The sequence below is a fragment of the Sminthopsis crassicaudata genome, chromosome 1 (assembly GCF_048593235.1).
Source record: "Sminthopsis crassicaudata isolate SCR6 chromosome 1, ASM4859323v1, whole genome shotgun sequence".
NCBI lineage: Eukaryota > Metazoa > Chordata > Mammalia > Dasyuromorphia > Dasyuridae > Sminthopsis > Sminthopsis crassicaudata.
In genome coordinates, this window is record NC_133617.1 from 620,950,232 (window position 1) to 620,976,684 (window position 26,453).

The window sequence follows — 26,453 nt, forward strand, 5'->3', positions numbered from 1 at the left end:
AACTATGATCCCCTGAAAAGTTTTTTGATAGTGATTGTGAAAATTTGAGGTCTTTTTTTTATCTACCCAGAAACTCTCTTCTTCCTATATACTCTCTCATTTCCTCATGTTGCAAATATAGCAAAAGATAATGAAGTTCAGTGTCCTGAATCAAAAAAGACCTTTTTTTTTTTCTAATAGCCCCTCATTTGGTTATGACTTTTAATGAAAATTGTTAAAACCCCAAAATTTGGATAAGGAGACATCCACATTGAAGAGTTTTGTTTTGTGACTCAGAAAGGAGTATTCATTCCAAGACCTATTATTTCATGAAATAACAAAGATATTTGCATTTCAGAGTTTGGACTTTATATTTATTTTGTTATGAAAATTTACTGTGGAATTTTAAAGTGTGATCATATTTTAAAATGATCTCTTTGGAAGATAATTTAAATATGATCTTTACAAAAGATCCTCAGTTTACTTACTGCTTTCCTTTGTTAGATTCTTTGCAAAATTAGCTCAAGGAATTAATGTGTACTCCCCCCAAATCCCTATCTATCACTCCCTCTTTTCTTTCTAATACAGGAGAAAAAGATTATGTCTAGTTAGCTCATGAAACAACTGATTTTCTTAACCTGAAATTGGTTTAGAAGGCTAAAGTTTTCATCCATCTCCTTCACCACAGTCAAGTCCTTCTGTTGTCCCTGCAAACTGCCTCTTCTTACTTTAAGATATTTTTTTGTGCCTTCCCCTTGTGTGAATTAAAAATTGACCATTGTAAAAGAACTATTCCTTTATTTATTCCTAGTCTATGTGAATCATTTATGAAATCCTCTTCAATTCCCCATTTGTCAATGATGATCCTTTGGTTAAGCTGTCATCATGATTGGTTTTCTATATCTTGGTGTCAAAGGCAAGGACGGCTAGGTTTTTGAATATCAAAGAAATAAGGAATATAAGCATGGAAATATGGCAAGGAGGAGATGGTATTGGGCAGCAACAGGGGCAGCCAGAGCGAGTTATCAAATAATTACATGAGACAAGAAATGCAGAAGAAATATGAATTCTTGAGACTAAAAAAATTTCAAAGACAATAAAAACCTCGAACATCATGTTATGGAAGCTCTTTGAAAAGTAGGGATCGTTATGCTCAACACTTCACACAAAACCCAGTATAAGGCAGATTCTTTTTTTTTTTTTCCACAGCCAATTGAAGTTAAGTGAGTTGCCCAGGGTCACACAGCTAAGAAGTATTAAGTGTCTGAGGCCTGACTTGAATTTGGGTCCTCCTGACTTCAGGGCTGGTGGTCTATCCAATGTGCCACCTAGCTGCTCCTATAAGACTGATTAAAAAAAGAAATGCTTCGTGAATAAAGAATGGAATGAAATGTAATGTTACAATAAAATAGAAACATTCTTCACCATGTAATTTTTTTCTTTGGAAAATATACATGTATTTTATCAGAAAAATAATAATGGGTGGGAAGGACAATGTTCTGTAGTCTCTATAACCTCAAAAAGAATAGTTGAGTAATTAATCACTTTTCCATTTGTCTTGAAAATAGATTTTCAACTTTATATGTTTCATATCCTGTTCTTAAAAGCTTTTAAATCTGTTATGTCAATCTATATGTCCATTTGTAGTTTAAGTGAACACTTGAAAAATATCTTATTTATTCTTAATTCTTACGTATACTTCTTACCCTGAAACTAGGTATTACTCACAGTTTTGCAAAATACGATCAATATTTTTATCCTCCTATAATTTTCCCTTTGATGGTCTGCTAAACTATTTATATAAACTAAATTTATATTCTATTCATTTCAAAACATTCCTCCATTATAACAATATAATCATTTGACAACCAATGTTCATCAGGCAGAAAGAATTAAAATCTAAATTCAATTGAAACTAAGAAGCACAGCCCTTAGAGATTCTGTTTTGTCATTGTATATATTAATGTCAAGTCCGTAATTTACTATAAAGTCATGGAGGAAGCTTCACTTTGAATGAAAAATAGCATGCTGATTCTATGGGTATCCTCACCTTCAAACCAGGACTGGAAATCAATTCTCTACTGGGGGATGGTTAACTGGGGCCAAGCCAGGTTTAAAAGATTTATTTATTTGCAGTGTAAGACATGAGAGAATCTTAATTCTCTATCAGATCCACATGCTTTGTGGTTCTGTTAGCAGAAATATCTAGGCTGAATAGACACTTTCTAGTTCTCTTTTTCTTCTTCATTCTTGCCTAATATCCTGAGCACATAAAAGAATTTTTTTTTTTTTTTTTTTTTTACTGAATCTGCTTTTGAACTTGAGGTTAGGGGAGGAACCATTAAATTCTTTCCTGAACTAGCTTTTGCCAGAAGTAAGGATTTTTTCTTTTTTCAGAAGTAAGGATTTACATTTCCTTGTGCATGGAATGTACATAAAGAGATGTGACCAGAGCCAGAATTAAGGATGGAACATTGTCTTGGCCCCAGGAAGGATGCACTAAGTGTACCTTTCTTCCTAGTAAGAAAAAGAGCCACAAAAGAGCCACAATGCAGTGTTTTGCATGATACAGATAACCTTCATATTGTGTTCTTCCTTGAAAATGTATTTAAATATCCAAAGAAAAGAAAGCCATATAGAGTACAATTACTTTTCATTTATTTTTTTTTTTCCTGAGGCTGGGGTTAAGTAACTTGCCCAGGGTCACACAGCTAGGAAGTGTTAAGTGTCTAAGGCCAGATTTGAATTCGAGTACAGTTACTTTTCATATTTACAGACTCAATAAAATAAAATGGCCCATGGAAAGATTTTTTTTTTTTTAAACTACTTTTCTCTACAATGTTCTTTGCAAAGGATTTGGTTCCAATTCCTTAGAATAGGATTCCCCAATCTCAAAGACCATATGATATAGGGGGGAAAGTAAAGGATTTGGAGTTAGTGATCCTAGATTCAAATCCTAACTTGGTAAATTATGTGATCTTAGGTTAGTCACTCATTCTTCTCTATGGGCAGAGGAGAAGATTTCTAATATCCCTTTCATTTCTCAAACCTATGGTCCTATACCAGCAAATATAAATGAGTAATTAAATAGAAATGGGATTGTGAGTTAGAGATCAATCAATAATCTGCTTTTCCATTTGGGACTTCTGCCTTAATACATCGTTGTATTCCTTTGTCTTCTGTCTCAACAACATGAGAGCTTTTGCTAAAAAAAAGTTCCTTTTCCTTTTTGGCCAGTGCCATACATTTCATTAAAAGCCCTGAAAACAGCCAGTTTATATCACAAACCCAAATAAACATTTCTTCTGTTTGAAAGATAAAATATCCATGAGATTTTGATTTCTCTGTTTCAAAATGTCAATTCAACTAAGCTTCCTTCATTACGTTTTCATTGGTTTATTTATGAACACTTGAATTGCAGGAATATGGGTGGTATATTCCCTATAAAAACACTATCATCACTTAGCTACAGTGACATCTAGTGGCATATAAGACCTGGGCAAAAATCATTGCCATTCCCCATCATCTAGATCAGGGCTTTATAAACTATTTTCATTCACCCTTTTTGCCAAAGAAATTTTTACCATCACCTGGCTATATAGGTATATAAATGTATAAAATAGATATACAAATCAAACATTCACTGATAACAAATCATAAAGAAATGTATTTTAAAACAATCATATGTATATAGATATAGATATATATATACACGTAATTTTACCATTTGTTAAAGTTGAAAGTAAATTTGCATGTTGATGTGATGTATGTGCTTGTTTATTTTTACATAAAAAATTAAATTTTGGTAAAATATTTGATACCTTTTACTGTTGCCAAATTTTCACAACCCCAACATTGTTATATGACCCCATATGGGGTGGAGACACACAATTTACGAAGCTTTGATCTGGATCATATATTTTGAAGAGGGCTTTCCAGATATTTTCCACATCTTTCACTTTACAGATAAGGAAAAACTGAAAGTGAAAAAAAGTCCCACCTGACTCAAGCTGAGGTCACAAACAGGTAGAAAGTGGTAGGAGGAAGATTAGAAGCCAGGCACTCTAACCCCAAATCCAGGACTTTTTCCTCACACCCTGCTTCAGAGTTGCCCAATCTATATCCACCAGTTCTTTGTGTTGTTAAATAAGGGATCTATGAGAAGATTCCAGTGTTAGGTAGGATTTCCCATTATAAATTAAAATTGAATTCATTCCCTCCAGGCTTGCCAATGCTTCTTAATTTCTACACTCAATTTTTTTTTTTTCTTAGTCTTCATTGGCCTTGAACTTTCAGTAGCTTTGGATGCTGTTAATCCTCCTTGTTTCTGATATAAAATTTTTCTCTTTTTTACTTTTGTGACTCCCTTATCTTGACCTGTTAGAAAAATGGGCATCGTTCAATAATCAGCTCAGATACTGTCTTTTGATTTACTTCCATCACCACCAAAAATTGTCAGTGTTCTCTTCCTTTTCAAGTTATTTTATATTTACTTTACCCACTTACAGGATGTGTTCCTTGATAAGAGGTAAGATCTCTAAAGTAGGAATAATCTTTTTTCTACTTTTTCATCTACAATGCCTGGCATATTGCCTGGTATGTAACATGTATTCAATAAATGCTTATTGATTATTTGATTGCCTTGAATGAAGTATTATTCTTCATTTGACCTTCAACCTATTCTTCAGATTGACCTTAGAAAGAGTAATTGGAAATAATTAGTAGAAGTTGAAGAAGGAATGATTTAGGTTTCTTGTAAGGAAAAATATCGTCACCATTAGAATATACCCAAGTAAAATGAAAAGTAAGTTCTCGATTATTGAAGATCCTTAAGCAAAAATGAGATAACCACTTGTTTAGGATATTGTAGAGGGAAATGTTAGTCAGGTTGAGAGGAGATGACTTTTAAGTTCCCCTCTAGATATGAGATTCTTATTTAATGGGTTCTTACATATAAAACATAACCCAAACCATCTAGAGGCAAGTAGGTGGTGTAGTGGATAGAGTATTGGTTCTGGAGTCAGGAAAGCTGAATTCAAATCTACTTAACCCCTATTGTCTCAAAAAAAAAAAAAAAAAAAAAAAAAAACCTTTGTGTTGTATATCTGTGTATTTACTAGGTGAGGAATGTGAAGTCCAGAGCCAACATTCAAAGCCAGGTCTTCTGATTTCTTCCTGATTTCTCTCCATTATACCATGTTTTCTCATCATTATAAATGTTTTATGAAAATGCCCTATGAACCATTCATATCAAGGGTATCCTTCATAAAAACATGAGAAGAGAACCAGAAAGTTTTATTTTTTTGTTTGTTTTTTGTTGCCTTTTTTTTTCTTGCAAATGATGCAATACTCAGACAATAAACATTTATAAAGGATATACCATGTTCTAGACACTGTGCTAAGTACTAGAGATACAAAGAAATGTAAATTAATAATAATAATTATAATGATAATTTCTGACCTTATGTCACAAAATTGGCTCAAAACTGAAAAGGTACACAGGCTCTTGCTTTGTATGCTATTTGGCAGACAAAATATTTGATTCTAAACAAAGTATAATTTTAAAGGTCCTTCATGAACTATCATAAACCCATCATATATATATACATATATATGTATAATATTTTTCCAGTGAAAATCTTTGTTATGAATCATAAAATATCACAATTACTAAAGAATCAAAATTGCAGTTCATCCAAAGAACAATAGACTTAAATAGGTTACAGCACATTAACAATAATTTGCTTACAAGAAAAGATATATAAAATCTTATCAGAGAAAAATGACTAGAAAAAGAAGTAGAATAATCATAAAGGAAGACTGAGGGATAACAGATGGAGAGCACTGGCATACTTACAACTTTAATGACTAGAAGAAAGGTACTAGTATATCCCTATAGAGAATTAACGGTGGCAATTAATTCTAGAAAGAATGAAACAAGGCAGAGAAGAAGGAAGAGAGGGAGAAAGGGAGAGAAGGAAGAGAGGGAGAAAAGGAGGGAGGAAGGGAGGGAGGGAGGAAGGGAGACAAGGAAGGAAGGAAGGAAAGAAGGAAGGAAGGAAGAGAATAAGTATTCATTAAGTACCTACCATGTGCCAGTTGAGAAAACTGAGTCAAATGGAAGTTAAGTGACCCACCCATGATTACAGTTTCTCTGAGACTGAATTTGAACTCACCTCTTCCTGACTGCATTGCACTACTGAGTTTGCTCCTCAAAGAATGAAAATAAGTAGATAGGATGTGATCTGTATCATTGAAGGGAGTTTCTAAATGGACAAATTTATCACTTTATTGAAATACATAGATATTCTTCTCTAACCAGGCATTTCTCATACATGTATGTTAAAGAGTTTTCAAGATATATACAGAGACAATTTTGTTAAATAATCCTCTGATTACTAATATCAGGTGAGGTATATTTACTAGTGGTGTGTATCACTTTTATGAAGAATTCCGCAAAAAGGATTCAATATGAGGTCTTCCCAATGCCCTTGTTTATAGATGCCATGTTTATGCAACTGAGTCTCATTTAGACCAACACTTTTTTAGTGAAAGAACTTGTCATACACCTAGTGAACCATACAAGAAAATAGTACATTATGATATGTTATTTAATTGGCAACCCACTATGTTAATCCATCCCTACCTATGTCTTGGATAAGTAGTGCTAATAGACAAAGATCTGAATCCAGCATGGTATAGAAGAAAAAGAATTGGTTTATTGCATTGAAGAAATCATTCAATACTTTCAAAAATTCTCAGCTGCTCCCGAAAAACAAAACAAAAATATTTTAAGAACACTAGTGTGCTGACAATGCAATATATCTCCAAATTGTAAAACATGATGATTCAAACAAATAAAATTACAAGTGAACCAGTGAATAATGGGGAGATACATGACAAATATAAAGAGGTGCAACATATTAGCAACATATATTTGAACAAAAGCAGTACCATCAATCTTCAAGGAAAACTGATTAGAAAAGAAGGGAGGACAGCCATATATCACAAATGTGGGGCAAAAAAATCAACAGTTCAAATGCTGCATTGGTACCCCCACAATGGTAAAACATTTTCAGTTTTTTCTTAAAAGTTGCCAATTCTTTAACTTGTTAAAGTCATTTAAAATTCTATTTTTGTTTTTCAAGGATCCAAATTGGTTTTATCTGCAAAATTCAAAAACTGTATTATGCAGTACAATAGGAAAAGTGTTGGATTTAGAATTAGAAAACCTGGATTCAAATCCTGACCATTTATGCACTATCTGTATTACCTTAGGAAATTGATCTCACCTTTCTAGGCTTCAGTTTTATCATAATTTTCTTTATAACACTAAAAATAGAAGAATTATTTGTGCCTAACATAAATGTTTCAACGCTTTGAATTTCTAGTTGAAAATACCATGACTATACACATACAAAAGAATGATGATTTGAAAGGGAAGGCAGAAGCTAAATATTTTTCAAGAGTTTTTTTTTAATCCTTTGTTTTAGCTCCTGTTTTGATCATCAAGTATGAAATTGATACTAGAGAATTGAAAGCTGTACATGCTCTTTAAAAATAGGAGACAAAAACTCTCCACAAACATGGCTAAGATTTTTAAAAATTGGTAATATGAGGAGTTTGTACTAAATGTCCCCTACAATCTCTGTTGTTAAACTGTTCCAATCTTGCCAGACTCTTTTTGACCCCATTTAAGGTTTTTTTTGTTTTTTTGTTTTTTTTTTTCCCTTTTTTGGCAAAGATATTAAAGTGATTTGCCATATTCTTCTGTGGCTCATTTTACAGATGAGGAAACTGAGGCAAACAGGGTGAGTATTTGCTTGCCCCGGATCATATAGCTTGAGAACAGATTTGAATTTAGGTCTTCCTGATTGCAAACCAGGCACTTTATCCACTATACCATCTAGCTGCCCTTAAAGTACCTATAAATCTAAATGTAAGATCTCATAATCTTATCATTCAACTCATTAAAAAAAAAAAAAAAGACGAATTACTGCTCCCAAAAGTTTAGCCCCAAGAAGTATTACTACTTCTTCAGCATAGTCTTTGAAGATTAGAGATTTTTGAAATTATAGCTATGCTTATAGAACAAATTTCTCCCTCTATTTTTAAGAGGGCATGGATCCTCTAGTTATCAATTGCTCTAGTTATCAATTTCTGCTCAGTGCTATAGTTACCAGTTTCCTATTTACTGATCAAAAGAGGACCTTAAACAAAATTTTTTAAAAGTTCTTAAAACTTTTTGGTTCTCTCTCTCCCTTCTTTAGCATCATTATTTTGTATGTATATCATATGAGAGTATCTTCATTCAGAAATTCAGTGTAGGGAAATGATTGACAGTGGCTGCTATAAATATTTCTTCTGCTTCTTGCCATGTAGAAAAAAAGCCTTTTATTTTCATGTTTTGCTATTAATATGACATTGCCTTGGATATTCTCCAGATAGAAAACAATATTATAACAAGCTCTTTCCTTTTTTCTCCTTATGCTTAATTTGTTCAATCATTGTCTACATTATGGACAATAGCTGGCAATAGCCAATTGTCAGTCCTGCTGAAAATTTTATTCTTCAGAATATGGAGGAAGCAACAAGGGGAACTACTATTCTAGTGACTCCCAATGAATAAGGAACTGACTGACAAGTAGAAATAATGGAAACTTTGGAAGGAAGTTCCCAGGCCATCAGAAATGATAGATAAGCATGGCATACTCTGACATCTGCTATAGACTTTTGAAAAATAGATTTCTTTTTTTCTTAATTATACTTTTTATTTACTAGATATATGCACGGGTAATTTTACAGCATTGACATTTGCAAAACCTTTTGTTCCAATTTTTCCCCTCTTTCCCTCCCCAGATGGCAGGTTGACCAGTACATGTTAAATATGTTAAAGTATAAATTAAAGGCAATACATGTATATATGTCCAAACAGTTGTTTTGCTGTACAAAAAGAATTGGACTTTGAAATAGTGTATAATTAGCCTGTGAAGGAAATCAAAAATGCAGGCGGACAAAAATAGAGGGACTGGGAATTCTATGTAGTTGGTTCATAGTCATCTCCCAGAGTTCTTTCTCTGGGTGTAGCTGGTTCAGTTCATTACTGTTCTATTGGAACTGATTTGGTTCATCTCATTGTTGAAGATGGTCATGTCCTTCAGAATTGATCATCATAGAGTATTATTGTTGAAGTATGCAACGATCTCCTGGTCCTGCTCATTTCACTCAGCAACAATTCATGTAAGTCTCTCCAGGTCTTTCTGAAATTATCCTGTTGGTCATTTCTTACAGAACAATAATATTCCATAATATTAATATAGCACAATTTATTCAGCCATTCTCCAATTGATGGACATCCTTCAGTTTCCAGTTTCTGGCCACTACAAAGAAGGCTGCCACAAACATTCTTGCACATACAGGTCCCTTTCCCTCCTTTAAGATCTCTTTGGGATATAAGCCTAGTAGTAACACTGCTGGATCAAAGGGTATGCACAGTTTGATAACTTTTTGAGCATAGTTCCAAATCGCTCTCCAGAATGGCTGGATGTATTCACAATTCCACCAACAATGTATCAGTGTCCCTGTTTTCCCACATCCCCTCCACAAATCTGGGACTGAAATCAGGTTTTGTGATTCTCAGGTCAGTGCTATTGGAATAACAGAAAAATCAATAATGACAGCTGACATTTATATATCATTTTAAATGTTTCCCTGTTATTCTAGCCAATCTGACAGGTGTGTAGTGGTATCTCAGAGTTGTCTTAATTTGCATTTCTCCGATTAATAATGACTTGGAACTTCTTTTCAAATGGCTAGAAATAGTGAAAAATAGATTTCAAAGAATTTAGAGAAAGGGTAGATAGTATCAGACAAAAGAAGAATAAAAATAGAATGAGTACACTGGCAAATGGTATAATGTTAATGGAAAGCAAAACTATTCAACTCCTATCTTGGTTCTCTTTTCTCTGCCAAGGAAAATCTTCATATTGGACAAGAGAAAATGTCCATTTAAAGAAAAAATAAATAAATAGGTAGATGGTAAGAAAGTGCCTCACTACTCCCTCATATTCAAGGATATAGATGAATTCTGTCTCAAGTTAAAGAATGTATTTTCATGTGTGATTGCTGGGATGCTCTCAGAGATCTAAAAAATAAGTCTGACTATTAATGAAATCACAAGCGATTTATCAATTCTTAGAAAAGGAAATAATGATCAATAACCATCATGAATAAATCACACTAGAACAACATAATTTGAATCCTGTCCTTGATACTTACTGTGTGACAATGGGCAAATCACAACTTCTCTAGACCTCATTTTCCTAATTTGTAAAAGGGGGATAATAATAACTATGATACCAGCTTCACAGGATTGACATGAGGTTCAGTGGGATGACTGAAGCAGCTGGGAGTCATGATGAATAGAGCTAGATTTGCAGTCAGGAAATCCTGAGTTCAAATCCTACCTCAGATATTTATTAGCTAAGTGACTCTGGGCAAGTCACTTAACCTGTGACTGCCTCAATTTCTTCAGATATAGTAGTATCACCTATTTCATAGAGTTGTGAGAATTGAATCAAATGAGATAATGTTTAAAGCACTTTGTAAATCTTAACATGCTATATAAAGCTTAGCTATAATTATAACAATATATGTATATATATACACATATATACAAATACTGGTATACATAAAGCATAATCAGATATTAAAATGATATATAAATGTCAGCTGTCATTATTGATTTTTCTGTTATTCCAATAGCACTGACCTGAGAATCACAAAACCTGATTTCAGTCCCAGATTTGATACCTACTAGCTGTATGGCTTTAGGTAAACCCCTTAACCTCTCCCTCTGAGTCTCCTTTTCCTCACCTATAAAATACTATGTCAATGCCTTAATGAATCCATGATTTCATTGATATGGACACTCTTCCAATGGTACCAAAAGTGACTTATCTGAAAATCCTTGTAAAACTCTTGCCTTTATCCTTCTGTGAATCCTCTAGAAGAGGTTTAAACAACTTGGTGAGGACCTTCCTCTCTGCTTTCCCACTTCTCTGCCATTATTACTATAAAAATGGAACAGAATTTGGGAGGGGGAGGCATTTTGTGTTTTGTTTCATGTGTTTCATCATCTATTAGCCAAACTACTGGGAAGTGAAGAGTCTCTGTATCAACAGGTCTTCCAAAAGCAGAAGTCACTTGCAAAGTTTATAAAATCCTATAGAACCTATCAGAGTTTGTTCTTCTTTGACACTGCTTTAAGAACTTAGGTACACTTCCATGCCATGATAAGACATACAAGGAGGACTTTTGCACAGGCTGTTTTGTTGTTTATCCTTCTTTCTCAAAGATGACCATGACATGCAAGTGATTTGGATTCAAGTGCAGGAGGGCTGTACAAAGTCATCACCTTCACTTTCTCTTCTGAAGTCATCTGGGCCCCATGATAAGATATAGATTAGAATGTCTGGAGATGGCCCTAAGACCTTTAAGGTATTTAATAGATCTCAGTTTGACCGAGGCAAGGCCCAATCAGTGATTAAGAGTAGGTAAGCTGGGCAGGCTGTAAAATAATAAAAATTATTATACTATCAACCATATAGGACTACTCTAAAGAAATCACTTTGTAAACCTTAATTTGTTTTGTCAATATGAGTTAATATAATACACAGACTTAAATATGAGAATGATATATGCTTGGGTTTTAACAAAGCATTTGAAAGAGTACCTCAGGTCATCTTCAGGGACATGATAAGTATGGGCTTATTAATATTAGAGTTAGGGGAACTTTGAATGTTTGACAACTGGACCCAAACCATATTGATTCATAGAATCATGTCAAATGAGAGGGAAATCATTGCTAAAGAGCTAAAGAATTCTGTTCTTGGCCCTGCTCTGTAACTATATTTATTGGCTGGAAGCATAAATTGTATCTTACCAAATATATAGATGGTGTGAAACTGGAATGGACAGCTAATGACCCAATAGTCAGGATTTCAAGGTGCTGATAAATTAAAATGCTTGATTGATGTTAATTAGGATTAACATTAATTAATTAGAATAAAAACTCATATTGGTTGGAGAGTATAAATTGTACCAATTCTAGATGAAGGGAAAAATGATTAGGCCATATTTCACATTCAGAAAATTAACATGACCAGGATTCAAGAAGGTGATAGCTTATTTATTGATATGATACTAAGATAAATTTTTAAAGGGTAGTGGAAAACTTGCAGGAGAAAGTAGGAAACCAAAAGAGACAATGATGAATATAATTTTATACTAATATTTAAATAATAGGAGGTACTTTGTCTCAATAAATATAGAATTACTTTTGAAATGTTTAATAGAAGTGTGGAGAACACAATTAATGATATAATTTTCCCAAAAATAGAAGGAAAAAATCTTATTTTATGTGGTGACTTAAATTTTCTTTTTCTTCCCTTTAGAAAAATTAGTCACACTAATATGTGACTCCAATATGTGACTAAAGACCTTCAATGACTCCCTCTTATCTAAAATTCAAATTCTTTTGCCTAACATTCGAGGTCATTTATTCATGGTCTTAATAGAAGCTACCTTTTCAGCCCTACCCTATACAATTCCCTTTAATAGCCTCTATATTCCAGTCCTCTAGGACTTTTGGACATCCCATTGAACATGCTACCTTGAATAGGTAATGACTTCTCAATCACCTGAGATCAAGTGAAGCCTGGATGACTAATATGAGATATTATAGAAAGATTTCTGCTCAGGTATGGGCTGACTTAGATGGGGTTGGAAAGCTTTTCCTGCTTAGGAGATTCTGTTATATGATTAACCCAATCAGAGTCATTTCCAAGTTATCTAGGTAGTTGCCCCTTCAAACTCTGGACTATGAGCACTTCCACCCCACCCTACCAACTCCCACCTCACCTTCTAACAGAACAGTAACTGGAGGAGAACTGAAAGTAATTAATAAATTAAGCCTTTCCACATCTACCAGATGGAGAACTTCCTAAGAGATACTCTTCCTTCAGCCAGGTCCAGACCTATCCAATATAAAAATGACAAAATTGGATTATATAATTGATCTTTCTCTAAAGTCCTGTCTAAAATTATAACTATGATTATGACTCATTCAAGTAGTCCCTACTATGCTTGAGATTACATGGAAAGACTTTTCCTAGAGTTCATGATGATATTTCAGGGGAACACAGGGTGGAAGAAAAGGCCTTTGAAAAGTTGTACTTCAGGGTTTGAAACTAATAAACAACAACTGCTGAGAACCAGTACTTGTCTGGTTTAAAGCCATTTGTTAATTCCCTGCAAAGTATCATCAACTCAATAATACATTATTAACTAAATGGGAACATCAATAAAAGTATATATGAGGTGTTTCAAAAAGGGGGGGGAGGGGAATAAAAGAAAGTCAAGGTCACTTCTGTCCTGAGATCTTAATCTAAATAAAACAAAAATTTTGCACATGATGAAAGTAAGCTACCACATACTCTCTCCTTCCTGCTTCACTATATATTTGGTTTCTAGTAGTCACGAATTACCCACTCTATCATTGCTAAAGCAGCTTTAAGCCAAGAAAAGACAAAGTACTTTGGAAAGAAAAGAAAATCTTCACCAAAAAGTGGAACTTGAGCATAAACAATAGGATGTTTTTAGGTAAATCTTGGAAAGTAATAAAGAAGATGTCAATGAGAAAAGGTGACTCCAAAGGGAAAGAATCTCAAATTACAAAGGTGAGTGAGACAATGATCTCTGCTTACTTTGGTGTGAAATATATTTCTATGTCCATATATTTGTAGATACATATATGTATGTATATGTAGATATGTTCATGTGAGAGAAGAAAAATGGCAAATATGTAAAACCAGTGCCCAAATGAAGTCTTGGCTATGTAACACTAAGTTCATTTTCTTCAGAGTCCAAAAGGAGGGGGGAGAAAAACCCATACAAACAACTCCTTATTCCACAAAGTCTCCTTCTGTAATATTTCCATCTCTTTCCCCTTGTTCCATTTTCCTTACCCCTCTCTTTCAACTCTTTGGCTTGTGTTGGCTTCAGGTCAGCTGAGGGTCCCTCCCTGGTGAGCAGCTGCTGTCATTTTAAATTAGGTAGCAGGTGGCTGGCACTTCAAAGCAGCTTTGCTCACAGTTACTTGCACAGGCCAGGAAGGGAGCTCCAGCAACCTGCCTGCAGGGACAACCTCTCTAGGTGGGATTTGGCCCAGAGACACTCTTGACCCTTGCTGAGTGCTGGAAGAAAAAGAAGGATGGAAGGCAGGAAGGAGAGGAGCCCCCTTCAGGTGTGTGTGTGTGTGTGTGTGTGTGTTAGATGGGAGGAGAGGGAGAATGTGTATAGGAAAGAAAAATGAGCAAATCATTTGTTTGCTGTTTTTTTAAAAATCCTCTGATAGAATGAAGTTTTATTACAAAAACAGCATGGTGTAAGGGACATAGTGCTTGACTTGAAATTAAATCTCAGTTGGAATTCTGCCTTTAACACTTACCGTGTCATCCTGAGCAAGTCACATAATCCCTTGGGGCTGCTGTCTCCTTTAGATGGAAAAGTTTTCCAGCTCTGAATCTAAGATCCTCTGTCTTTTCCTGACCCTGAGGATTAGATCTGGAGATTAGTGCACTCTGAGTCAAAGGGATATTTGCAATGGTCGCTGATTCTGCTGTTTGTGTTCAAGGGAAAGTAGAACTGCTGAAGAGGAAGTTTGTCTGAATTCAGCTTTCTACTTGGGGGAGAGGGAGCAGGGTGAACAGGTGAAAGGAATCAGGAACTTTTACTTCCTTGTGGGTGGGGAACAGACTGGAGGGGAGAGGAGGAGGAAGAGGGCAAAAACTAAGCCTTGAGAACCAGGAAGACAAAATATGACAAATGAGTTGCTGATAAAGTCTTTGTGAAAATAGCCAAGTCTCCCCTCTCTATAGTTGGCTTAGGTAATTGGCAGATTATCCATATGCTTCTCTGAGGATTCCTGGGATCCCTCCCCTTGCCACTTTTGGTACTTGCCCAAGCAGTGAAGACCAAGTGGAAAAAAACTGTTTTTGTGGTTTTGAGGTGAGGTTTGATTTTTTGTTTTGGGACCTCTAATTTCATCAGTATTAGGAACTTCTGAGCCAAGTGGGTGGATAGTGGTGGAACTAATGTTAGGAAGACCCATCTTTCTGACTTCAAATATGGTCTCCCACATTAGCTGTTTGATCCTGGGTAAGTCACTTAATCTTGTTCTTTGTTTGTAAAATGAGCAGGAGAAGGAAATGACAAACCAGTGTCCTTGCCAAGAAAAACCCCAATGGGATCAGGAAGAGTCAGACATGATAAAATAACGACTAAACAACATGTACAAATGGGAAATCTGAAAGGAATAGTTTTAAATCTCCAATTATGTTTGAAAAACTGAACAAGTAAAATAGAGAACTCCTGATGAGGAAACCATTTGTACTGACAGAGATCAGCAGCTGCTCTCCAGCTTTCTGAGACACTGGGAGGCTTCTCAGAATCATATCACTAAGGGGATGTCAAACATAACATTCGAACCCAGGTCTTCCTGACTGAGGTCATTTCACTTTCTCCTACACTATGCAATCTTTCAAGAGAATAGCCATCTATGAAAAATGTAATTAGAAACTAAATCCACTACTTTTTGTGGCCTAGAGAAAGCTAAAGCCACTCTATTTTAAATCCCCTTGGACATTCTTTTATGGCAAAAATTGAAAAGAGTGGAGTTAAAAACTACCTTTTTTTAGCCTAATACCTTAATTAAGGAAACATATTAATCAAAAAACCCTTAAGCTAAGATTTTTTTTTTTTAATATTTTAAGGTCTATTCCAAGAGGCTGAGGAGTTTTGTTCTATCTTCTGGGTCCACCACAGAGTTGACTTGATGGGGAAGTTTTTCCAGGCATTGGAGTATGTTGCTTTCTAATATATTCCTGAAGAGAGAGTGCCTTAGATAGGGAAATGGGTGAAGAAGTCTCCACTTCAGTCAGATTTCTCCACAACCTTCACCCATTGATGGGAGAACTACTTTTCCAGCTTTGAAGGATATAAAGATCTCTCCATCTTCTCTATGTCCTAGCACTTTACCCCAGGACAGCAGTGTTCCCATCTTCCCAACAGTGCCCTAAAGAGCAGTCCTAGATAAGCTGTTTACTCTGTGTGCATCATTAGGAGCTGAGGGCAACCTGGACATTCACATCTTTACAAAAAGCTGGGCAAAGGATATTTCAACTTACGTGTGCTACAAAGAATTAAGAATAGGAGGGACAAAATACAGAAATTTGCAAGAAAGATGTATTTAATTTCTAGGGCACTTTCTCTATTCTTCAAATCCTTTGGGATTCTTAATCAAGGAAAAGTTGTCATTCTCATGATCTGAGCTACTCAAGAAGCTAAGAGGAGACACAACACAGTGCCCAATTTAATTGGGGTTTTTTGCTTATTTTTTTCCTGAGGCAATTGGGGTTAAGTGACTTGCCCAGGGTCACACAGTCCAATCTAATTGTTGTTGTAGTCTAATCTAAACTGATGTACTGTTATGGGGAAAGGGTATCATTATCCAGGGTTTTCCTGGTACTAAATAAATTGTTGGTTTCTTCTACTTTGTAATTCTGGAAACTAAAATAGGACATAGAATTTAGCATTTAGAAAAAGTCCAAATTCTCTCATCTCTACAGCAAGATGGACCAGCTGATAGTGCTGGTGGTTGGTTGTTTTTTTTTTTTAATTAATTTTTATAATTATAACATTTTCTTTGACAGTACATATGCATAGGTTTTTTTTTTTAACAACATTATCCCTTGTACTCCCTTCTGTTCCAAATTTTTCCCCTCCTTCCCTCCACCCCCTCCCCTAGATGGCAGGCATTCCCATACATATTAAATATCTTATAGTATATCCTAGGTACAATATATATGTGCAGAACTGAATTTTGTTGTTGTTGTTGTTGCAAAGGAAGGATTGTATTCGGAAGGTAAAAATAATCTGGGAAGAGAAACAAAACAAAACAAACAAACAACAACAACAAAAAAAAAAAAACAATGCTCACAGTTTACACTCATTTCCAGGTGCTGGTGGTTGTTGATAAAGGTGCTCTTTCTTAGGCTTTATGCCAAATGCTTAAAAAGAAACATAGCCCTTGAAGTTAAGCACAGAAAGTAAAACATCAGTGTTACCAAAGATGTTTTCTCATCCCCTTCTCAAGGTGTACACCTCACCACACCATAGAGCTTCAAGAGGCACTTCACATTGCAGCCAACTATATTGTCAATGTGTGCTATATGTCTGTTACTGCAGGATTCCCTTTTCCCACACTGTGGTTTGATGAAGAAGACGGTCTCCATTTTCATTGAATGATTGTGATGGGTACAAGTATTTATAGTGGCCTCTCCCTTCATCTGCCTGGTACCTTGTTAAAAAAATTTTATCAACATTTGACTTTGGAACTTCTTCCTGTACCAAGAGCTCAATGTGTGGTGAGATTAGTTCCCACATCCTGTTGTAGACGAGCCATGGCAGAAGCAGTGGGGGCTGGGTAGGGAGGGGGAAGGCTGGTGTTTTCCCACAGCCACAATCACTTAGCCAGCTGGAATCTGCCCTGGCTGGACACATTTAATTCTTATAAAAGGTCCGTCATTAGGATTCTGAAGCTCTTGGAGAACAGGAGGAAAATGTTCACCCAAACCTTAAGCTGCTCCATCCTCTATGGCAAACATCAATTTCTATAAATAAACAACTTCCTTACCGAACTTATAGTTTATGAATTAGAGTATTTTGTAAAGGCTACAAAGAAGAATAAGAAACAATGTCTCAAAGAATTTATATTCTACTTGGGGAGAAAGAATAGACACATATAACAGTTCAAGATAGCACATGATTAAGTGGCTACTACAAAGAATGATATTAGCAGTAATCTAAGATTCAGCTTCTTAAACTGTGGTTCATGATCATTTGGGGTCTCATAATGTGGGAGGTCACAAAATTATGAGTTATTATCAGTAAAGATTAGATTTCTATATTAATTTTCATATTTATGTAGTCAGGGTTTTGTAAAAATTTTGGGGCAAAAAAAGCATGGCAAATGAAAAAATTTTAAGAAACCCTGATCTAAGAGATTTGAAAAATACTTGTTTTGTGTTATTTTATCATCCATGTTATAATTTGCAACCTACCCATTTCTGAAAAATGATATGAGCATTAATTTCTTCAGTGCTCTATGACAATGAGGCAAATGATACCTGGTATAAAATCTATTATCCCCAGCTATCTTCCATTAGTATTATGTGGGGTTTTTGTTGTTGTTATTGTTTGTTGTTTTTTTGCTGAGGCAATTGGGGTTACGTGACTTGCCCAGGGTCACACAGCTAGAATTAAGTGTCTGAGGTCAGATTTGAACCTAAGGTCCTCCTGACTTCAGATTTGGTGCTCTCTCTCCTCTTTGCCACCTAGCTGCCTTGTATTATGTTTAAGAATAAAAACAGAACAAATATTATACTTTTCTTTCAGTATAAGTTCTGAACTTAAGTCTAACTAAGGACTGGGATTTAAATCTTAAATCTTCCACTAATTACCTGTATGTCCTTGGAACCAGCCACTACTTCTGTCTGGGACTCAGTTTCCTCATTTGTAAAAATAGGGGATGAAGATTAAGGAAAAAAAAACACTTTTGTCTAACAGTCTAGGATTTAGTTTATGGTAATCTAATTGAACATGCTATAATTCTCATTCTTTAAGAGGATCTTAGTCATAAGAGTTAGAGACTTGAAGTCTGTGAGTCAAACTTTAAATACAAATCCTTTTTCCTAGATCCCTGGGAAGCGTCCATTTAACCTTGGTTTTAAGATGGAAGAAGGATATAAGGAGGAAGACATTATCTTTCAGCAGCAATTCTATGATTTCTAATCTAAAGCTCTAATAACCAGAAGTTATTTCTTCCATTCAATCTAAGTTGAATCTAGACCTTGTATATTATTCCAAGTTGTGCCAGGAAAAATGAATTGAACTCCTCTTCCATATGACACTTGAAGAGAACTATCGTAGAAAGTTACTTCACTTTTTAGCTGTAAGTGGAAAGAATACTATTAAAATTTTGAAGACAATTTCAAATCCCGTTCTTGCTACTTGCTAACACTGTGACTTTGGGAGTCACCATCAGCAGCAGCAAATAAATTGTTCTGCCTTCAAAAGTTAAGTAGAAATAGTCTTTTTCCCCTTCGATGGAAGTCCTTTAAATACTTCCAGAAAGCTATCATATCTCACAAAGCATTTTCTTCTTCAGGTTAAATATCCCACATTCCTTTTAACTTCTAACATCTTGGATATATTTAATCTTGTTCTTACTAAGTTGTGGTATTCAGGATGAAGCATAATACACCAGATGGCCATATGACTAGAATCAAATGGATAAGTACTGATCCTTCTTAGTCTTAGACACTGTGCCTCTCATGACAGCCAAAGTTTTAATGAAAAATTTTAGGAGGCAATTAGAGTTAAGCAATTTGCCCAGGATCACATAGTTAATAAGTATCTGGGACTAGATTTGAACTTGGATCCTCTTTACTCCAGAATCTATGTTTTCTGCATAAAGCTTTAACCTATTTTTCCAGACATAATCACTCCTCTCTAGACTCTAGCTGGTGACCCTTATATTCCAGGGTTCTATCCACTGCACCATTTAGTTGTCCCATTTTAATGAATTCTTAAACCATATCATCACACTATTGTCTTAATATTGAATCCATTTAACCACCAAATCCCATCCCATTCAAACTAGCTTCTATTTAACAAGGCCTCCTCTGACTTGTGGTTGCAAAATTTATTTTTTCAAACCTGTGTATATTTTTACATTTATTTCCTTTAAATCATATCTTTTTAGATTCAGTCTAATGTTCCACTCTTCCAAGACCTAAAGACTTTTGGTTTTAGCTATACTTCTGATCTTTGTTCATTATGCAAATTTCATGGCTATGTTATCTATGTTTTTATCCAAATTATTGATAAAAGTGTCAATAGCCAGAACCAAGTTTAGTTCCCCAGAACATTCAGCTGAATTCCTTCCAAACTGACATTGAATGATGATTACTCTTTAAGTCCAATCATTAACCTTATTCTGTATCCATCTTAAATGTACTACCAATCCACCTTAATCATAAGAACAGCATGAAACAAATTCTATCTTCATAAGTCTCACAGTTTCCTCTTTTTCTTTACTTAAATAATACCTATTTTAGTTCAGACTCTATTTTCAAGTTAGCATTGTTTCTTTCATGTGGTCTCCCTTCTTCCATCATCTTCTTTATCCAACCCATCATCCTATACAACTACCAAATGATAGTTCTACAGCCTAAAACTGACCATGTTACTCCCTCACCTAAAAAGCTTCAGACACCAGGAATGATGGCACATGCCTGTAATCCAATTATCAAATCCATGAAGACTAGAAAATCTCTTGAATTCAGGAGGAATGAGCTGCAATGGGCTATGTAGATCAGATGATAGATATCAATATTGTGAGCCCCCAAGTACAGAAAGCCACCAAATACTTATGGATGGGTGAACTGATCCAGATCAGAAACAGAGCAGACCAAAAAGCTTATGCTGATCAGTCATAGGTTCTGGCTCATGAAAAGCCCTGTACCTCCAACCTAGATAGGAAGATCCAATCTTTAAAAGGAGGAAGAAGCTTCAGTGCTTCCTCTAAGTTCCTCTAAAATAAAATACAAATTCCTATATAAACAAATTGTTTATATAAAGCTTCAGTCTGTCTTTCTATTCTTATACCCATTATTCCTCTTCATTCACTTGACAGGTTCATTCCAATTAGCTTTATCATTCTTCCAGTGCTCCCCATAAGCAACATTCCACTTCCTCCTGCATTTGAGGCTTTGAAGAAACTCTTTCCCCATTCCTGCCACCCAAGCCTAGAATACTTCCTCTTTTCACCTCTACCTTTGTAAACTGGCTCCCTCCTATATCACTATCCTTCCTAATTGCATTCCTTTCTAACTCCAAAACTTTTATATAGATTTATCCAAGTTTTATCCTCCAATAAAGTGTAAGCTCTGAGAGGACAAGAAATGTTTCACTTGTATCTTTGCATTTCCATTCTCTCAAATAAAACAGGAACATAACAAATGCTCATGAAATTGTATCAATATACCAGTCTAGGTCTTTTAAAGAGATATATGAAAAATATCAGATTTTTGGTTTTTGGGCTTTTTGGTGGGAAATTTCTGATATGAGATCTCTGTTTACAAGGGAGGCAGACTATAAGCTACTTTGTATCAGTTAAGTCCTAAGGAGTTGCCTGCTACAGGTAAAATTGAGTGAGATGACAAGGGCCAGAAACAGTAAATTGAAGGCAGATCTTCCTGTTTCCAGACCCAGTACTCTATGGCGCCAGATTTTATCTGCTTAAAAGTAACTTTTTAAAGTGATTATTCCTATCCCTTGGTTTAATTCATAATTGAAGTATTAGACTTCAATTAAAGATTGGTGAAAAAAATTTTGTCCTCTCAAATTTTATAGACATTCAACCTTAGCCTATAAAATTTGAGAAATGTGGAGTTCATTTTCCTTTGTATCTGCCCCTGATTTTCAGTCCTACTTTCTGCCCTAGTGACTAGAGCCTTGTCCAATTTTGGTAGTTCTTTTTTTCCTTTCTTCTTCACCTTTTATTAGAAGACTATGTTCTAGTTCTAGCAATTCTCATAGGTATCAACAGGATCTATACAGCAATATCTTAGGGGATGATCATGTCATTTGTGAATCTCCACCATACTAGCTGGACTAGGTGGCTGAAAACGCAGTTTCTTAAGAGTGACAGGAAAAGAAATGGCATCACTACTTGATAACTTGAAAAAAAAAAAAAAAGCTAAAAGTGTACATGAGCAACATCCCCTCACACACTCTAATGTAGAGAAAACATAGATAGGACCAAGCTCCCTGGTGCCCTCAGTTTGTCCATCAGGCACACCCCAAAGCAATATATGACCCATTGCCATAGAACTGAAGCCCTCTTATGATTCAACCATGACCACTTCAATGCTGATCATCTTAAATAATTTCCTTTGCCAAGTGAAACAAATTCAAAATTATTTTCTCTTTTCACTTTTTTCATGGGAAAAAGATAAAGGGCAATGAGAACTCCCCCAAGTATGAAACAAATCAGTATTAAAAAAAAAAAGAAAGAAAGAAAGAAAGAAATTTGCTTTTAAGTGACCTTTGTTTTTAGATTTTAGAAGTTTCCTTCCTATATATAATCTTGTTGCATATAGTCAGTTGAAGTTGTTTTGTCTTTGTTTTTTAGGACTAAATTCAGAAAAGATAAAAATGTAACCTGTCCTTACCATGTTCTTGTTATGAAATGGTCCCCTAAGCTTGCTTCTCGGGAACATTGGTTTTTCACTATAAAATGTATACTCATTTTCTGTAGGAGATGAATTAAGAGCCCATGCAATTGGTCAGTTCCCAGAACATTTTGAAAGAAAAATTTGTGGCTCACCACAAATTAGCACTTTATGTGACACTATATAACTTTTTTTTTCAGATTTATTAACAGAAGTTTGTGAAATGGTTTACTTCTTTTTAAGACCTTCATGATAAAAAATGAAATGTTCTATAAGACACACAGTACTAAAATCTCATCACCTGGCCTAACTCTTTTGTGCTGGCTAAGTGCGTTCAGTATAGTTGCCTAGTCCAAGTGCAGTTTATTCTAATACAACTAATCCCTAGAAAAACAAAAACAACATCCCTTTTTTTTGAAGAATTTTTTTTGTTTTGTTTTTTATTAATTTTTATAATTATAACATTTTCTTTGACAGTACATATGCATAGGTAAATTATTATTATTTTTTTACAACATTATCCCTTGTACTCCCTTCTGTTCCGAGTTTTTCCCCTCCTTCCCTCCACCCCCTCCCCTAGATGGCAGGCATTCCCATACATATTAAATATTTTATAGTATATCCTAGGTACAATATATATGTGCAGAACCGAATTTTGTTGTTGTTGTTGTTGCAAAGGAAGGATTGTATTCGAAAGGTAAAAATAACCTGGGAAGAGAAACAAAACAAAACAAAAACAATGCTCACAGTTTACACTCATTTCCCAGTGTTCCTTTTCTGGGTGTAGCTGATTCTGTCCATCATTGATCAATTGGAATTGGATTAGCTCTTCTCTATGTTGAAGATATCCACTTCCATCAGAATACATCCTCATACAGTAAGTGTATAGTGATCCCCTAGTTTTGCTCGAAAAACAACATCCCTTGAGCCAAAAGGGCAATTCATTCTAATTTTCTTCACATGAAAATGAAACACTGTATGCTTACCCGATGGAAGGCATTTCAGGTTAGATATGGGAATACAAGAGCCTGGTTTGTCTTTTAATGCTCTCTCAGCCTTCTGTTTAAATAGGGACTTTCTCCATGTGGATTGCTAAAATCAAAAAGATATTCTGGAATCCGGAGCTGTTGACTGGATTTTCAGAGGACGGATCAAAAAACTTTTTTTTCTGGTGACGATCCTTTTCCTGGAGGCTCTTATAGCCATGGTAAGGTTACACAAGGGAATATGTTCCCTATTATCCCCATCTGTTTGCTTCACATGAATAAAAATCTCTAAGGAAGACCATAAGTAAGGAACCAATGGAATTAACTTTCATTTTCCTAAGAAGGAGGATAAAATCTAATTTCCATGTTTGTTCACAAAGCAATGACTATGGATAATTTGGTAATAAGGTTCCTGAAGCCAAGCTAGTGTACATAAGAAGATATACCATTTTAGATAATCCTGGAAGAGAAACATGCAAGCAATTTGAAAAAATGTACTTTTTTTAACCTAAAAATTTGAATTAAAAAAAAAAAAAAGCTAATGGTAAGATCTTTTAGATGATGAAATATGTCCTCATATGAATAAATGGAAATTTTATCTTCAAAGGCTATTAAAACTAAATAAGACCCTAGAGACTAGAATATTGATTTAGTCTAATAGTGAAATGAGGACAAGTCTTAGTACTGAAGATTTTTATCATTTTGCCTGCCTGTATTATCAGTTTATGGGTGAAGTATTTTTTTCTCTTGAACTTACACAATAATTGAAGTACTTGGAAAACTGAGGAAAAGAGAGGTTCATAGATGTAATACTATGTAGTTGTAAGCTTTCTTTTTCTTGATTGCTGCCTAATATAGTCAGTCTTCCTCTTGCAAGCTGCCCCCTTTACTATGTCTTCCAGAAGTCCTCCATAGGAACTTAATCTCTTACTTTACCTAATTTTTCTAGATCTTTTCAGTGCTTGAGAAGTTTTAGGGGGTAGTTATCAGACTTGTATATTCATTGACATAGGGCCCCCTTTTCTTGCAGCTACCACTATGAAGTTTGCCTTCTTTGGAGTGTTCTGTCTTAGAGAATTACCTAAATCAATTTGAGGTTGTGATTCTCCCCCCAAAAAATTTACCCAGCTAGACAATGTCTAAAACAGGACTTGAATCCAGGTCTTCCTGGCTTTGAGGACACTTAATTACACATTGACCTTGAATTTTTTTTTTAATTTATGAAATAAAACAAGCATTTGTATAGCATAGTATAATTTAAAAGGGGATTGCACATGAAACTGCAAATTTATTATGTGCAACTTGCTATTTCTTTTAAAAACATAATAATTATCATGTAATTTTTTTTTCCTTTTTTCTTCTTTTTTGCCCTCTCACTCTAGAGATAGCTTTCATTAGACAAAAATAGGTGTAAAAGTGTGTGTGTGTATGTGTGTAAATATGTAAAATTATTCTATACATACTTTTATTTGTTGGTTCTTTCTCTAGATGAAGAGAGTGGCTTTCTTCATGTGTCCTTTATAGTAAATTTGGATGTTTATAAAAGTCAAAATGACTTATTCATTTAAAGTTGTTCTTCTCTGTATGACCTTGAAGCTTTAAAAGAATTCTCTATAAAATAAAGTAATTGAAGTAAGAGAAAAAAATGGAACATGCTATGGAGAGGAAATGAAAAGAGTGCTAAAAGACCTAGTTTAAAATCTTGTTTTGGAAACCTACCACTAACTATTGAGGCATAAACTAGAGCTCCTTACAAATTTGGGAGATTTTTTAAAAAGGTTTTATTTATATGTATCTTACATCTTACATTACCATAGTATCCCATTTACTCTTTTCCTACCCCCTCCCAGAGAGACATCCTATATGACAAGTAGTATTTTTCTAGAGAGGAAACAAATCAGCACAAGTGACCAATATTCATTGAAAAAGTTAAAAAATGCATGGCATATGTAACACTTGTGGACATTCCATCTCCTGAAAGAGTAGTTTGAAGTTATCTTCTCATATCTCTTCATTCAAATTTGGAAAATGAATGAATTTGGAAATCAAGTGGAAATTTGATGGCCAGTTCTTCTGCCATAAAATAAGAAGTAAGTTAGATAATCTATCTATAAGGTTGCTTTTAAGTTTGTGAAACTAATAATAAGCAAATGATTCCACATACTCATTCAGTGACTTTAAAAAACAACATAGTTTTTTAAACTATGGGAATTGGCTGAATAATTGGGGAATTCAATTGGGAATAAGTGGGCAATGGCTGAATAAGTTATGGTATATAAAATATAATGGAATATTATTGTTCCATTAAAAAATGAAGATCAGGCTGATTTCAGAAAAGTCTGTAAAGACTTTCATAAACTGATGTTGAGTGAAATGAGCAGAATAAGGGGAACATTGTACACAGCAACAGCAAGATTATGTGATAATCAACTATGATAGACTTGGCTCTCCTCAGCAATACGTGATCCAAGACAATTCCAATAGTCTTGGGATGTGAAATGTCATCCAGAGAGAGAACCATGGAGTCTGAATGTGGATTGAAGTATAGTATTTTCACGCTTTTTGACTAATTTATTTGATTTTTGACTTTTTCTTTCTTTTCCTTTTTGTTCTAATTTTTCATTTCACAACATGACAAATATGGAAATATATTTAAAATGCTTGTATATATATAACCTATATCAGATTGCATGCTGTCTTAGAGAGGAAGGAGGTTAGGGAGGGAGAGAGAAAAATCTGGAACACAAAATCTTACAAAAATAAATGTTGAAAACTATCTTTACATGTAATGGGAAAAAATAAATCACTATTGAGAAAAACAAAACAAACAAGGACTTGGGGATTTGAATAGGAATCAGACCAATGATGTCATAACTCCCAGTTGAAGAAAGTTCTAGTTCAGAATACTATAGACTAGCTGTTTCACCTTCTAATCTTTGTAAATAGACATTTCTTCTGCCATTAAAAAAAAAAAAAAAAGAAAAAGAAATAAGCTAGGTAATCTGTAAGGATGCTTTAAAATTTGTGAATCTGATAATGAATAAGTGATTTCATATACAAATTCAGTGACTTTAACAACAATATAATTTTTTCAATCCTTCCTGGCAGCTTAACATTTTATTGAAAATAA

The 26,453-nt window shown here is 34.6% G+C and overlaps 1 protein-coding gene across 7 annotated transcripts in view; it reads left to right on the forward strand.

Annotated features, from left to right (window-relative positions):
• Window positions 1-26,453, forward strand: part of FYB1 (FYN binding protein 1) — a 199,322-nt gene that overhangs the window by 53,271 nt on the left and 119,598 nt on the right. Inside the window, exon 2 of one of the 7 annotated variants that reach the window (XM_074282611.1) lies at window positions 23,393-23,544. The exons of 3 other annotated variants lie outside the window; for them this stretch is intronic. In XM_074282611.1, coding sequence (XP_074138712.1) covers window positions 23,542-23,544 — 3 coding nt within the window. In that variant the 5' untranslated portion in view covers window positions 23,393-23,541. Of the gene's footprint in view, window positions 1-14,164; window positions 14,285-14,956; window positions 15,049-23,392; window positions 23,545-26,453 lie in introns of those variants that run through there. 3 more of the 7 variants (XM_074282612.1, XM_074282610.1, XM_074282614.1) reach the window with 3 other exon arrangements.